The 16,732-nt window shown below is 43.2% G+C and overlaps 1 protein-coding gene across 1 annotated transcript; it reads left to right on the top strand.

The window, feature by feature from the left end:
* The first annotated feature begins 243 nt into the window (after nucleotides 1-243).
* LOC149320707 (uncharacterized) lies at nucleotides 244-16,326 on the top strand. The gene is made up of 8 exons (XM_089503363.1): nucleotides 244-322; nucleotides 2,265-3,326; nucleotides 5,737-5,866; nucleotides 7,259-7,341; nucleotides 7,741-7,861; nucleotides 9,929-10,027; nucleotides 12,272-12,403; nucleotides 13,934-16,326. The coding sequence occupies exons 2-8, from the start codon at nucleotides 2,511-2,513 to the stop codon at nucleotides 15,058-15,060; spliced, it is 2,508 nt and encodes an 835-aa protein (XP_089359489.1). The 5' UTR covers nucleotides 244-322; nucleotides 2,265-2,510; the 3' UTR covers nucleotides 15,061-16,326.
* Nucleotides 16,327-16,732: the final 406 nt, after the last annotated feature.

Below are 16,732 nucleotides of genomic sequence, written 5' to 3'. Positions count from 1 at the left end.
ACAATGCAGATGCACCTTTTCCACACAATTTCTTTATCTCTCTTGGGTACCAAATGATCTGGTAAAGAAGCCGTGCCCAAGAACATATGGACTTGGTGAACTGCAGATACTATTATTCTTTTTTCTAAAGGGTTAAAACAGACTGAGCTGAGATGCCTAGAAAGGCCCATGAAAGCTTAAGAGGGAGGGATGGATTAAAGAGAGCTTCCTGTATTCTTCTTCTTTTTGTTTTTGCCTTCCTCCCTTTTTTGGAGAGGACTTGGGGAACTGTCTCTTTGGCTTTCTCAGCCCTTCCTTGGTTCACAGAGAGAAATCCCAAAAGGTACCCAAGTGAGGTTTGCAGGGCTGTATGGGATGATGGGATGCATTCAAAGGGAAAGAGGACAAAGGGAAGGCACATCAGCAAAGGATGAATGGGAGGATACCCAAAGGGCTGACCCCTGCGCTTTCAAGTAGAGAGATCCTATATTCTTAGCCTAAGGATTGCAAATAACATGCAACCTGGCCAGGTTATTTCTTTTTATGGGTCTTTTCTAGACATCATCATCATCATCATTTTAAAAAGGGAAGGATGCAAAGAGATTTCCTTACCACCGACCATTTAAATTGTTTTTGCTGTGTTTTGATGGCTGTAGTGTAAGGCTTTGAATTAGTTTTAGAGCTTGCTTTGTGTTCAGAGATGCATTGCTTTGGATGCTTTTTAAAAAATATATTATTATTATTATTATTATTATTATTATTATTATTATTATTACTATTTGGAAAGGCAGAGTGGAAATACTGGACAGAGAAACTATAAAAAGAGCAAAAGGTGCTGATCTTGTGTCCTGGGTCCCAAAGTGCCAGCCCTGATAAAAACAGGGTGGGGGGGAGTGGAAATTAAGCAGCCAAAGTCAGAGCCTTTTCTGCGATCTCTATGTATAAGCCGTACAAGACCACTGGAAATAAATAGAGCAGATAAAGAACATAATCACTATATTATTATGGTTATTATATAGTGTATACTAGTATGTAGAATATAATTATGAATCCATCTGTAGTTGAGACCCTTTTTGTATTTGTTTTGATTTCGAATGCTGCCTGTACATTGCAGAATTAATGCAGTTTGACAACACTTGAACTGCCATGGCTCAATGCAATGAGATTCTAGGATTTGTAGTTTCGCCGGGTGTTTAGCCTTCTCTGTTGGAGAGTTCTGGGGACACCACAAACTATAAATCCCAGGGGTCCATAGGATGGAGCCATGACAGTGAAAGCGGTGTCAAACTGCATTAATTCTCCAGTGTGATGCCAGCCTAACATTCTGCTAGCCATGCTATGTGTGTGTTTGTATTCTGGAAGTTGTAGTCCAAAACAGTAATTTCTCCCTGATCCCTGGTATTAGCGTTGATAACCTGAATGGAACCTTCATGTTGTGGAGCAGTGTATCTTAATTTCAGGTGCTGAGCAGGAAAGCAGAGGGTTTGTTGCCTTCACGGTTATCTTTGTGAGTTCTCTGGAAGAATATGTTCTGGGACTTGTAGGACACAGGGTGTTGGCACTTTGGTAAGATTTAACATAACAAAAAAGTTGCAGGGTAGGGAGTATAGCAGGAAGAGTGGGTCCTCCAAGATCCTGAAGAAATCTACTCTGGATTCCCCAACGCCAGGAGTTGCTGGAGCGTTTGAGACAAAGGTCTTGCAATAGATATTAATCTATTCGGTTTCTTAGGGTTGTCAAAGTGAAGATTTGAGATGGCTTCTGTGTCTTTAATGGTTATGCAGAAAGGGAATTTCAGTCATAACAAGCAAGACCTGCCAAGCAAGACCTGATGAAATTTCCTCTTCTAGGCTGCTGCCACACTGCAGAATTAATGCAGTTTTAACACCGCTCAAATTGACATGGCTCAATGCTATTTAATAATGGGATTTGTCGTTTGTGGTGGCACCAGAGCTCTCTGGCAGAGAAGGCTAAATGCCTCACAAAACTACCGTTTCCAGAATTCCATAGCATTAAGCCATGGCAGTTCAAGGGGTGTCAAACCAGATTATTTCTGCACTGTGGATGCAGCCAAGAAGTGACCTTTTAATCTGTGAAGTTACTAATACTACATTTTACAATTTCCCAAAAATGTCAATTCCACCCCAAAGAAAAACATATTTTTTTTTTGCATGACTTCCAAATTTCCAACAAATTTACATCTCTATTACCAAGTATTGCCTACAAAAAAGACTCTTGGTTTTGTTTTAATTTGTTGTGGTTTGTGTGTTCTTTTTTCCCTTCAGGGAGCCCACTTCCTCCTGATTTAGAAATGAAGCCGACTTCTGCATTGCCTATCATTCCTGCTTACAGTTCATTGTATTACCCATTGTCCACACCTTCAGATCCTAACAACACAATGTCACTGCCTTTCTGAATGACTGAATGACGTACAGGCCTCCAAGCCAGTGCCTGTACTGCTTTCTCTGCAACGTATCTGGTGGGGGGGAAAAAGAAGAAAATTGGGAAACCATCCCTTCTGAGGTCAAACTATGTCTGGAAAAGGAGGTGCTGTGGCAGCACTAGACCTCCAATTTCAGCATTTCTTCGCTCACAGGTTTTCTGCGGGCATTAAAACAGAAGAGGCAGAAGCACCCGATTTGACCTATAGGGATTGGAGACCAAGAAGAGATGGTTGGAAGGGCCACCATTTTGCCGCCACTGGGGCTGCCAAAGGATTCCCAAAATGGCTCCCATTACAGGTTAAGCAGGAGCCGGAGGAAGGGTTAGCCCAACATTGGGAAGTCCAGTGGCAAGAGTTTTTGAGGGCACTGCAACCGTCTCAGATGATCTGGGAAGATCCACAGCCACAGTGGGTTGAAAAGAACGCCAGTGAATTATCTTTAGTCTCCTTTGAAGGAGAAACGGAAAACAGCCACTGGCCTACAGCAGATGGGGTGGTCGCGATATCACCAGGTGCCAATGGAGAAGGTCCCAAAGACTCTAAGAATCTGGACACTGGAGATGAAGAAAATCACAAGACAGCGAAGGAAGATGTTCTAGCAGAAGAGGACATTGGGACTGAGATCCAGCGTAAGCGGTTCCGGGATTTCCGCTACCGTGAGATGGAGGGACCCCGTGGGGTTTGGGATCTACTCCGGGAACTCTGCCGTCAGTGGCTGAAGCCAGAGAGGTCCACCAAGGAGCAGATCCTAGAGATGGTGATCCTGGAGCAGTTCTTGACCATTTTGCCTCAAGAAATGCAGAGTTGGGTCAAAGGAGGAGGACCGGAGACTATGGCCCAAGCAGTGGACCTGGCAGAGGAGTTCCTGCTGAGCCAGGAAGAGTCCAGGGGATGGGAACGGCAGGTGAGGGGGTCAGATACAGCAGGAACTGTTGGAAGATTTTTTGCATTCTCCTCTTTCCCCTCCTTAAATAGATAAATTTTCCTGCATGCAAATTCTGCTGTCTCTCCCTCTTGCAAACATCTCATCTGCTCTTCCTGAATCACAAGGCAATAACTTTGCAAATTGGTAAACAAACCATGTGAGTCAGGTCGCTCACCCTTCTGGGTAGTGCACATGGACTCAGATGGATTTTCTGCTGCCCTGTTGGGTTCCCCATCTTCTTTCTCTCTCAACTTTCTTTGGAAAGATGGTGAGATAAAGATTTCTTCTTTACTTGAACTATTCCTTAGCTTGGTTAGGATATAGTCTTTATGCATATGTAAATTAAAGCCATTAGTAAACTTTTGTTTAAACTGCAAGCTACTTGTGTTGTTTTTGAGTTAGTCTCAGGCGGGATACATACCGCCATTTAGTACGTATAGGATACGTACTAGGGTTAGGAAGGGGAGGTGCTTCCGCACCCCCCAACCCTAGTACGTATCCTATACGTACAAGATGGCGGCGCCCCTTCCACATGGGCGGCGCCATCTTTACGTATCGGACGCTGAGCGTCCGTACGTGTCGCAGCCTTTATGACGTAGCGAGTGCGCCCCTGGTGCCTCGCTACGTCACAAACGCGACTGAAAAAGAAGCTCCATTTTGGAGCTTCTTTTTCGGTCCGCACGGGAGCCGCGCCGTCTGAAGGCTCCGGCTCCCCCACGGATCTACCGGCGGCGGCGGCAGACCGCCGCAAAGCGGCGGTTTGTACCCCGCTAATGTTCCTAGAGAAGCATAGTTAGACAAGGACACATTTCTGCTACTCTACTGATTTAAAGCTAGACCCTAATAGGCTTGGCTTTGATATTTAAATATTTTGTTTTTTTTAACAAAGGCTGAAGCCTTAGGAAACCTGAATTGCCCTATAGGAACTGGTTTCAGGTGGGTTCAAGGTGCCTGTCTGACTATTAGCAGATCTTTAAATCGAGGGGGGCTGGCAACTTAGATGTTAGGAAGAACATTTTAGCTGCAGTAGCTGTTTGGCAGTGGGATACACTGCCCTGGAAAGAGATTAATGGGTTCTCCATCTACTATTTTTACTGTATTATTATTATTGTTATTGTTATTATTATTATTATTTTAGTTACAGTACTACTAATAATAATAATTTGTTTTATTTATATACCGCTATTCCAAAGATCATAGCGGTGAACAGCAAGTAAGCTAATTTGCCCCCAACAGTCTGGGTACTCATTTTAGCGACCTCGGAAGGATGCAAGCCTGAGTCGAGCTTGGGCCCTTTTGCTGGTCTTGAACTCGCAACCTTGTGGTATCGAGTGAATGGCTGCAGTACAGGCATTTAACCACTGCGCCACCAGGGCTCCTAACCTTATATACTTGACTACAGTCCAAAACACACTGCAGAAATAATCCAGTTTGAGACTGCTTTAACTGTCCTGGCTCAATGTGAGGGAATCCTGGAAACTGTAGTTTATTGTGGCACCAGAGCTCTCTGATTGAGAAGGCTAAATGTCTCACAAAACTACAATTCCCAGAATTCCATAGCATGGAACCATGGAATCATAGAATCATAGATTTGGAAGAGATCTCAAGGGCCATCCAGTCCAACCCAATTCTGCGCTGCAGTAACTCTCAATCAAAGCACCCCAAACAGATGGCCATCCAGCCTCTGTTTGAAGACCTCTAAGGAAGGCGACTCCACTACACTCCGAGGAAGGAGTGTGTTCCACTGTCAAACAGGCCTTACTGTCAGGAAGTTCTTCCTAATGTTGAGGTGGAATCTCTTTTCTTGCACTTTGCATCCATTGCTCCGGGTCCTTAGTCTCTGGAGCACCAGAAAACAAGCTAGCTCCCTCCTCAATATGACATCCCTTCAAGTATTTAAACAGGGTTATCATATCGTTGCAGTTAACGTGGTGTCAAACTGGATTATTTCTGCAGTGTGTTTTGTACCTATAAGTCAATTTCATTTTTAATTCGAGGGCAGATTTGGGTTTCGAAATTATGGATTTTGGCTTGGCCCGTGGATAATTTGAGGGTAAAACTTAGAGCCATGAACAAAGGATCTAAAGCATAGCGATCTCCAAACTTTGGTTCTCCAAATGTTTTGGACTTCAGCTTCCAAAAGTCCCAGCCAGCTTGGCCAAAAGTAGGAATTCTGGGAGCTGAAGTCCAAAAGAAAAAGTTTGGTTTATTACCTATGAAGGCATGTGAACAAATGTGACCCTAGGCAATAGAAACAAAAAGACTGCCCACCCCTTGTTTAGGATATATCTATTACTTTTTGGTGCCACCCTTCCTTGTTGTGCCTATCTGTCCACTGTTATTATTAGTATTATGGTGAGATGTGAAATGACCCTCTCTTTTATTCCAGATGCTGTCTGAGGCAGAAAAAGAGGGATCTGCTGGGGGCTTCCTGCTTCCTTATATTATCAAACCAAGACAGCCACTGCGCAAAGGAATGAAAGCGGAAACAGTGGACAACAAAGATTGTGGCTTGCTTGGTAAGGACCAGGATTGCTTCAGGAGGGATGTGGAGAATGACATGAGAGAGTAGAGCTTAGGAACGTCTCTGTTGGACTACAGCTCTCAGAATCCCTACTCGTATGGGCAGGATGTTGTAGTAGGAAAACATCACCTTTCTAAGCAGTATTCTGGGGTAACTGTTTTGGCCAGGCGTCAAAATACAACAAAATACAAAGTCTACAAAACAACGATACCAAAAAAGCACAAAAAAATATCATGCGAACATTTGTTGTCTCACTGCCAGCTTTTGGGCATCTCATTTCAAGAAGTCTGTAGACAGGTTGGAGCAGGTTCAGAGAAGGGCAGCAATGATGTGAAGAGGTATGAAGACAAAACGTAGGAGGAAGGGTTGAGGGAGTTGGGCATGTTTAGCATTGTGGAGAGAAACTTAGGATTGGCATGACTGCACTTTTAAAATATCTAAAGGGCTGTCGCCGAAAGAAGGGTGCAGGTTTGTTCGCTGATGCCCCAGAGAGTAAGACCAGATTACAGGAGGGTAGATTTCAGTTGAACATTAGAAGGAGCGTCTTGCCAGTTGGAGCAGTTCAACCGCGGAACCAGTTATCTAGCAAAGTGCTGGGGTCTTTGTACATCTTCCAAATGAGACTGGACAGCTACCCGCTGGACATGCTGCAGATGGATTTCCGAAATTGAGTGGGGGATTAAAACCGATGGCCTATAGAACCCCTTTCAACTCTATGGTTTACAGCTTTTCTTGATCTAGCTTAGCCAAGCCTGTTGGCATTCTTTACTTTCTCTAGGCATATACTGCATATACTCAACTATAAGTCGACCTCATGTATAAATCAAGGGCATGTTTTGGGGCCAGAATTACGAATTGTGATCTGACTCATGGATAACTTGAGGGTAAAACTTAGTGGTGTGTAACAAAGGATCTAAAGAATGAAGCAGAGGAAAACAATGCCAAAGTACTTTAAAAATTCCAGCAAGCATTACTGTTTGTGATCACACTAAAGGCTAAATGGATGAGAGAATAGAAGAGGGTTAGTGCTTCCAGGACAGATAATGCTCTTGCCTTTCACCTGGGGATGGTTCCCTTTTTTATAAGAATTAAAGTAGAGGACTTACATTACCTGTAGTATAAGTCGATCCAGGTTTTTGAAGTCAATTTTTTGACTAAAATTTCTAGACTTAAAACATGAGTATGTACATTAAATAAACCACCAGTATTTTGGCTCCGGTTTGACCTATGGGGACTATGTGATAATTGAATTTATTCCTATCAAATCTCTTCCCCCTTCCCCCTTTTCTTAAGTAAAAAACCTCAAAGATTATGTTTTGCAATTTCGTATTTCTCTCAGAGCCTAGGAAATTGTTTTAAATTACTATTCTCTGTTTCCACAATCCAGGCTGCAAGATAGTGAGCGATGGAATGGCACCTGTGATGCATTCTGAGTCATCTCTGCCTCATGCTACCCTAGTGCCAACTCAGGTAAGGGATGAGGACTGCAAGGAAGGTTATCAGATGAATGGAGGTAGGATAGCTGACAGCCAGTTTGGTAGAACAGTGAAGAGTATTGAACTGGAATTTGGGAGATCCTATTTTTACTCTTCACACTAACTGAGTTTGGAACAGTCTCTGGCTTAGCCTGATCTAATTCAGGATTGTTATATGGGGATAAATGTGGGAGTATCACATGCTCCACCTTGTAGAGAGATCTTGTAGCACCTTTGAGACTAACTTTCAGTGCTACAAAGGCGCTACAAGACTTCTCTACATACTGATTCTACAGACTAACACGGCTATATCTTTGAATACTCCACCTTGCGTCAATTTTCCTGGGTGGCCAAGAATGTTGCGAAATTAATATTTTCCTTCTTTCGGGTTCAGATTACTTTTGAGGAAGTGGCTGTACATTTCACGGAGGCAGAGCAGACCCTCCTGGATCAAGACCAAAGCTCCTTGTATAGGGAAGTGATGCTAGAAAATTACAGAAACATGGCTGCTTTGGGTAAGACTCTAGGCATTTACACTTTCCTTTGAAAAGGGAAGTTTGGTTTAAAGTTACCCCCAGTTACCCTGACTTTATTTATTTATTTATTTGGCTTTATACCTGCCTTTCTCCCATCATGGGATTACTCTTATGACTTAATTCTTAAATGTACAATATTCTTAGCTGTTCATGGCCCCATTCCCACTACATAATAAGCTGGTTTGCAAACCAGTTTGAAGTGGTTTAAATGGCCCTTACTCATACTTGCACCGAATCCCTGGTGCAGTTTGTCAAGGGCCCCCCAGCGCTAGAACAATTTAAAGTGCTTCTTCTGGATCATCTGAATTCCCCGCATCTTTTACGATAAATTGATTCAGCGCTAGTGTGATTGGGCTGCAAATCAGAATCGGTTCCTGTGGTGCAGTCACCTCTATGAGGCGACTCCATGTTAAATTAATCCATCATTGAATGAGAACATGAAGTGGGTTAAACTGAAATGGGTAGGTAAAGCAAGGGCTCAGATAGTGTGAAGTCTATTCAGTGCTAAATCATGTCATCGATTCAACTCTAAAAACGATGTATTTTTTAGTGGGAATGAGGCCCATGTGTTCCAACCAACTCTCTATTGCAGGGACAGCCCCAGTTTTCTGAATCATTCTTGTTACATTGCCATTCTGGTTTTACCTCACAAGTGGGATCTTCTGTGAAATGTTGCTTTTTGAAATGCAAAGAACAAACAAACAGAAAAACTCCATACCGGATACATAAACAATCTTCAGACATGAATAGTAAGATCTAATAGTGGAAAGCAGTAATAAAACGAAATGACAATAATACCTACAGCCACTACCAAAGAAAGAGATATATAAAAACCCAGGCATGCATTTTTTTTACTAGCTGGAAAGAGAACTGTGACTTCTTGTGATGAAAACAGTCCAAAGTAGCTGGCAGTCTTGTAAAGGCCATTATCACAGATCTGCAAACAGTCATGGGGAGGGGGTTCACATGAACCTTTTTGGATTTGCTGTTAATTTAAGCCTTTGGCTTAATTGGTATCAAGTCTTATGTGTGCCAATGGTCCAAAACACTGCAGGAATAATCCAGTTTTAGACTGCTTTAACTGCCCTGCCTCAGTAGTAGAGAAACCTGGAAATTGCCGTTTATAGTGGCACCAGAGGTATCTCTGACAGAGAAGGTTAAATGTCTCACAAAACTACATTTCCCAGGATTCCCTAACATTGAGCCAGTGCAGTTAAAGCAGTCTCAAACTGGATTATTTCTGCAGTGTGTTTTGGAGCTTTGTCTATTTTGTTCTGACATTGTATGATAGTTTTCCATGTGGTGTTTATATGGTGTTTATCTTCTTGATATATATTGTACATTTGTGTGTGTGTTGGGTTATATCTAGTTTTTAATATATATTTATTGGATTGTAGATATTATTTTCAATGCAATTCCATTACTATATTTTGTTACATCCTATTATTCATGTTTTGAGGATACACACACACACACACACATACACAGTATATGATATGGGGTGGATTTTTTGCTTTGCACATCATAGGTTGAAACCCTTCTCTTTTTATTTTTTTGGTTGGCATTTTGGAGTGCTCCATTTTAAGATTTCACCCACAAATGTTTTTCCTCTGTACTCCATTCTATCCAACACTTCGATAGTCAGTATTCTGTGGCCATCAGACACAATTAAAGACATACATTTACAGGTATTGCAGAACTCAAACTACAGGAAAAGAGATTCCACCCAAACTTTAATAATACTTTCCTGATGCCCCAGAGAGTGGTGGAGTCTTCTTCTTTGGAGGTTTTTAAGGAGAGGTAGAATGGCCATCTGTCGGAGGTACTTTTATTGTGTCTTCCTGCATGGCAGAATGGGGTTGGATTGGATTATTTGGGGGGGGGGTCTCTTCCAACTGTATGATTCTATGATTGTTGTTTTAAAATTCCCATTATGGACTGACTATTTCAGGAGCAAATTTTCTAGCTTGGATGCTGAATATGTTTTTTTAGCACTTGACAGCAGCAGAAATCGTTCCTTAAATCCCTGTCTTTCCATTCCCTTAGGATTTTCGATTCCCAAACCGGATTTGATCTCCTTGTTGGAAGGAGGAGGAGAGCCATTCATCCAGGACACTGAAGAAACAGGAAAAGGGAATAGTGCAGGTAGCTACTCTCCTGGTGTGTTGGGATTATTAGTGTCTGAAAAATCTGGACCCTGTGTCCCTAAGAACTAATGGGGCCCTTAAATTTTATTTCCCTCATGCACTGTAAAGGTGATGGCTGTCAGACACCTATTTCCTTGGTTTTAACCAAAATATAGAAAAATTACTTCCCTGGCTGGGGCCAAGATCCACTATAATACTGATAGAGCACAAAGCTGTGCTGATATATGGTACTTAAAGACCTCATTCCCACTACAAAATAAATCTTTTTTTGAGTTGAATCCATGTTCACACCAGGGACGTAGCCAGGATTTTAGGAAGGGGGGGTCCAGACTAAGTGCCACCATTATAATGGGGCTTGGGCGCGGCGGCGCAGCAGGATGCACCATTCATTTTTCTAATGGAAGGGGGGGTCCGGACCCCAAGAACCCCCCCCCCGGCTACGTCCCTGTTCACACTATTCAAGCCATGATCGAACCCACCCATTTCAATTCAATCCACTTCGCGTTCACATTCAGCAGTGGATCAATTCAACATAGAGTTGCCTCTCAGGGGTGACCGCCCCACAGGAACCAAATCAAATAGACAGCACATTCACACTTGCATTGAATCGATTCATTTCAAAAGAAGCAGGGAATGCCGCAGATCTGGAAGAACTGGTTTTAAGTGAGTTTAGTGCTGCACCCTCCTCAGCAAACTGCACCAGAAATGAACAAGGGCCATTTAAACGAGTCGCGATCAGTTTGAAAAGCAGTTTATTATGTATTGGGAATGAGGCGATACTTTACCTTATGTTCCTGGGAGTGAACGGAGGTGTCCAGCAGTAACATCCCAAATAGTGGTGGGCAGTTCGACATCTGCAGAGCTGGCTGGGAGATCCCAGCATTCCTTGCTGGGCTAATCACTGGTTTTCTCAGCTTGTGAGGGAGCAGAGCTGCATATGAATGAAATGTAAACATACTCCAATGAATTAATTGCCAATACAAGGAGGTAATGAATGACCCACTCCTGCAAGCTTTGAAAAAGCACAACCACTTGTGCAACTACAAGAGTCTAGTTGAGTGCTGTGACTGTGTATTCCTGTATGTCAGGTAGTTGGACTGGATGGCCCTTGTGGTCTCTTCCAGCTCTATGATTTTGTGAATTATGGGCAGTGTCACTGCACTGCTGCTATTCTATCCTGCCCTTGGACTACAGATCCCAGAATCCCCAAGCCAGGATCCAATAGTACTGTTTGATTAGGCCCTTTTTTGTTTTGCCAGGCCTTGGAGGGCTGATAGCTAAGTAGGGAGAGGAGCTTTCACAATGTGCTGCACTGTTTATTTGTAGTTCTCTTTTTGATGGTTGTGTCTTTAATTGCTTTTAATTCTGTTGTTAGGTTAGTTATGCTGTACTTTAAACTTTGCTATGATCTCAATTTTAGCTGTATCTGTTTTAACCTTTGTAACCATCTGGATACTCTGGACTTTATCAGACGGGAAACATTAGGGATTTAAAGAGTCAATGTCCCAGGAAAATTGCAGCTCAACACTACACCTTTTGAAGCCTTACTTTCCGACTCTTCACTCTTTCAGCACTTGCAAATTACAGGCAATTTCTGTTAATTTGACAGGGGTTCCTCTCTTTTGTCAGTTCTTCTTGCCTACAAGGCTCACTTGGGACCACTCAAACATGTGTCTCTGTGTATGTTTGTACTGGGTGTATCCACACTGCAGAAATAAAGCGGTATGACAGCACTTTAATTGCCATGGCTCTATCCTACAGAATCCTGGGATGTGTAGTTTGGTGAGGCACCAGACCTCCCTGACAGACCCATCTCAATACCTCACCAAACTACAAATCCCAGGATTCCACAGAGTGATGCCATGGCAGTAAAAGTGGTGTCAAGCTCCTCTATTTCTGCAGGGTGGAAGAGCCAGTTGTGTGTTAATTTAGCTTTTGCACGCATTCAATAGTGTGTTATTTATGTTTTCAGTGGCCAAAGTGTATTTGCAAGCTAAAAAAATCTGGGCTCCACTTTTCAACCAATTCCACTTTCTGACAATTTCCTAACCCGTCAAATAAGAGGGGGCTTCCTGTATATGTCAAATAATATTCATATGAAAAAGGTATAAAGGTGCAGACGTTTCTCTGCTCTTCTTGTTCATCCTTTCTCTTCCCCGTCTCTTGCTGTGATTCTGAGGTTTTCTTCCTCTATACATCCAGGACCTGTTTCTCTGTTTTCTTTCTTTCTTTAATCTGACAGATGTTGCAGCTACAAGTGACATTACAGAGGAAAACCTGCCACAGCAGAAAAGACTTGGACTGAAAGAGACCACTGAGATAATCCCATGGAGATCCCAGAAAGGGATGTGTTTGACAGCTCAGGACTGTGAGAGTGAGTCCACAAGATGTAAGGGAAACAGAGCTGGGTGGGTAGAGTGCCCCCATTGCATGCAAGACGCCCCAGATTCAGCCATGAGTCTCTCCTGACATAGAGTTGGATTGCTTAACAATCCAGTGATCTGATGTCAGTCAGTGAACACCGGGGTGGACAAAAAACAGGCCACATGCAGCCCTCACCCATTTTGCAGGTTGGCCATATCTGGCAATCAGAACCTCCCCTCCTGCTGCACTCCATGCGAAAACAGGAGAAGCACCATGCTCTACTGTTCTCCTAGGGTGCAGCTACACTGTAGAATTAATGCAGTTTGACACCACTTTAACTGCCATGGCTCTGCCCTACAGAATCTTGGGATCTGTAGTTTGGTGAGGCACCAGAAAAGGCTAAAGACCTTGTGAAACTACAAATGCCAGGAATCCATAGGATGGAGCTACAGCACTTAAAGTCGTGTCAAACTGCATTATTTCTACAGTGTAGATGCACTCTTAGAAAACAATGGACATGGCCCCTGTTGTGTTTGCTTAGCACGCATTAAAAAAACCGGTACAGGTTGAGTCTCCTTTATCTGGAATTCCAAAATTCAAAATACATTCCAAAATCATCCACATGGGTGTCTGTGATGGTGACACCTTTGCTTTTTGATGGTTCATTGTACACAAACTTTGATTCATGCACAAAATTATTTTTAAAAATTGTTTATAAAGTTACCTTCAGGTTATGTGTATAAGGTGTGTACAAAACATAAATGAATTTCATGTTTAGACTTGGGTCCCATCTCCAAGATAATCTCATTATGTATATGCAAATATTCCAAGATCTGAAAAACTCTGAAATCCAAAACACTTCTGGTACCAAGCATTTCAGATAAGGGAGACTCAACCCATATAAATCAGAGAGCTGTAACGAAATGTTACGATGTACAGAACTTCCTGTTCAGGATTCCGTCTATTTGACAGTGTGAGCTATTCGACAATCGAATCAATGATCTAGAGAGGTGGTGGGCTCCCTTTCTCTGGGCCATCTTCACAGTGATGCTAGACAGCTACAGCTACCTGCTGGGGATGCTCTAGTTTTTGCACTGAGCGAGGGGTTGAATTCAGTGGCCTGTGGGGCCCCTTCCAACTCTATGACTCTATTGCATTCCATTTCCCCTCAACCCTTCTCTTCTGTTTTCCCCCAAGAGTCCATATACACATGTGTTTGGAAACACACACTTCCTTAGGGGTGTGCGTGTGTGTGTGTGTGTGTATTCGTACTTTAGATCCCCCCCAAGCCTGCTAGCATCTCTCCTTCATGTGGCTGGTCTCATTTACCTCCATAATCAACAGCACTCACAGCCTGAACATTGGAAATAGAGGGAAATTATATTCTAATATGAAATAACTGAATCCATGCTACTACCTCAAAATGCTGTCATCTAATTTTTCCTCAGTCATCCAGTTTTGTGGCCTGTTTTCCTTCTTGCCTCCCACATGGAGTAATTCCTGTGCATGTCTTCTTGTCCTCCATTTCTTTTTCTGGAAGGTGATAGCACAGCCAGTGAGAATGAGACAGGCGTGACTTCGCAAGAAGTTTCCTCCAAGTCATCAGGAGGAATAACTGGTGGAACATTACCAGAAGTAAAGACACACAACAGCAGCAACACTCAAGAGGATGCTTCCATGAAATCTGAACCCTTTGATCAGGGCTATGAATCCGATAGGCAGATGTGGCAGCAGACTGTGAAGATGTGGGGTATATCGATTCAGAAAGTGGAAAATGTTGCAGCGGATAACATTGGCATCATTCGGGCAGGAGAGGAACATCTCATGTGTCGCAAATGTGGACAATCCTTTGAGCACCAGTCAGGACTTATTGTGCATCAGATGATTCATACAGCAGAGAGGCCCTACGAATGCCTTGAGTGTGGGAAAAGCTTCTGTCAGAGGGAGAACCTGCTTGCACATCAGAGAATCCACTTGGGAGAGAGGCCTTATGAATGTCTTCAGTGTGGGAAGCACTTCAGCACTCGGTCCCATCTTATTACTCACCAGAGAATCCACACAGGTGAGAAGCCATACAAATGCCTTCAGTGTGCCAAAAGCTTCAGCAACAAGTCCTCACTTGTCACACACCAGAGAATCCACACGGGAGAGAAGCCTTATGAATGCCCACAATGTGGGAAAAGTTTTTGTCAGAGTGGGCAGCTGATCCGACACCAGAGGATCCACACTGGTGAGAAGCCGTATGCATGCCCCCAGTGTGGGAAATGTTTCTGCCAGAGAGGACAGTTGATCCGACACCAGCGAATGCACACGGGGGAGAAACCTTATGAATGCCTTCAGTGCGGCAAGAATTTCAGCAGGAAATCGTATCTTGACATTCACTTGAGAATGCACACGGGAGAGAAGCCCTATGAATGTCTGGAGTGTGGGAAAAGCTTCTGCCAGAGTGCCCAGTTAATTCGGCACCAGAGAATCCATACGGGGGAAAAGCGTTTTGGGTGTTCGGAGTGCGGGAAAAGCTTCTACCAGAAAGAAACACTGATAAGGCATCAGGGAACCCACGTGGAATCAAAACCGCATGAATGCTCTGAGTGTAGAAAAACCTTCCCACGGAAAGATAAGCTCCTACGCCATCAGAAAACCCACACGAGACTTGAAATATTATGAACGTTGGGGTTTTTAAAATTGGTATCGTAACAATTTTTTTTAGTGAACACTCATTTTGTTTCTCGTTTGAGACACATGAGAAGATGACTGTTGTCATTCAGGTCCTCTCAAATATTGCAGTAAAGACATATAAGAGAAAGACAGTTGCTTCTTGATCATAACCATGGTGGCCAACCGGAAACGTCTGGAAGGTTGCAAGTGTCCCGTGGAAGATAATTGCCTTTGCCTTTCAATTCCTCCAATTGGCTAGAAAAATATTGTGCTATACATGAGTCAGAACAGGAAATCTTATAACGTACGTTACCTCAACTGGCGTTAGACACAAGGACAGGTGTTTATCTGTGGTGCAGATAAATAATTTTAGATTCTGGACTGAACACTCTTATGAGGGGGAATCTCCTTTGAAGTTGAGCCTTGTTACATTGGGAGATCCTCTTAATTTATTCTCCTGATGGGAGCCTGGACTTGTCCCCTGAAGTCCGGCTCTAAGAACACCGTTGCTTTTCAAGCTAAAACTAAAAACAGGTGAAAGTAAATGTAAAATATCACACAGACTAGTCTAGGTTGGATATGTAGTTGGAGAATTACAGTATGCCCTTGCCATATGCGGATGCGCCATACTCAGCTTTCAGTTTACACTGAAGCTGCGCTGTGGGAAAAACAATGGTGTGTGTGCTCATGGTGCATGTACTGTTCAGCATTGTATGCATATGCCGCTACATAAGGGAAGGGCCCACTGTACTTCCAGTATTTTGCAGTTCGTGGGACTGGTCTGGTGCTGTCCATGTAATATGTATTCACCCTTGACACAATCTTTGCCCCCAGTTTTACATGCAGAAATGGCTTTCTGTAAGCATCCTTTGTCCTGAAATTGTAACCATACACCTGTATGTCAAAAATCTATCTGTCTAGACTGTGAAGTTTTAAGTGTAAATTGTTTCCAAGAAAAGGATTTGCTAGTCTGTTAAAATGTGGAAGCGTTAGGACTACTTCGGTTAACTTTCTGCTACTGTCCCGGCCCCATTCCTGTTAAATGTTCAGTGTATTTCTTCTCACACTGCTGATGCTGATCTCAATACTGCCACCATTTCTTTTTTTCCTGCTACAAGTGGTCCACAAAACACATTGTGAGTTGGCTTACTGTTTGTTTTAATGATATTATACTGTCAGGGCTTCCTTGTATGACAGATATGGGCACAGCCATCCCCCCAGCAAGTCAAACCCCTTTTTCATCTTCAGTCCTTCTCAGAATGGCAGCAGGAAGTGACATTGTGCTACTTCCCATTGCCATTTTGAGAGGGACTGCAGAGGAAAGGGAAAGTATTTGCAAGTAGTACGGGGTTCTGTGTTGTTTGCGTGGAGGGCATTTTTGTGTGTTTTCATGCATTTTGGAGACTATGCATTGTTTTTTGTGGATTTCTCGGGTGATGAGGCCGTGTTCTAGAAGAGTTTATTCCTAACGTTTCAGCAGCATCTGTGGCTGGCATGGAAGAGAGTGGGGTAGGGAGGAGTGTGACCCTGGGTAGGGAGGAGTGATTTCTGTATTGATCTGTGTGTTGTTCTGTTGAATGGCAAGGCTTCAGGGTGGGAGGATATGCAAAGAGAATTTGTGTCTGTTTATTAGTGATTGTTGCCTGCTGGGGAAACCCCTGACCCTGGAGGGTTTTCATTA

Source organism: Sceloporus occidentalis, unplaced genomic scaffold, assembly GCF_023333645.1.
Source record: "Sceloporus occidentalis isolate IW3139 unplaced genomic scaffold, rSceOcc1.0.p SCAF_1, whole genome shotgun sequence".
NCBI classification, from domain to species: Eukaryota; Metazoa; Chordata; class Lepidosauria; order Squamata; family Phrynosomatidae; genus Sceloporus; species Sceloporus occidentalis.
The sequence above is the reverse complement of the archived record's forward strand: the minus strand, read 5'-3'. Positions and strand labels throughout refer to the sequence as shown.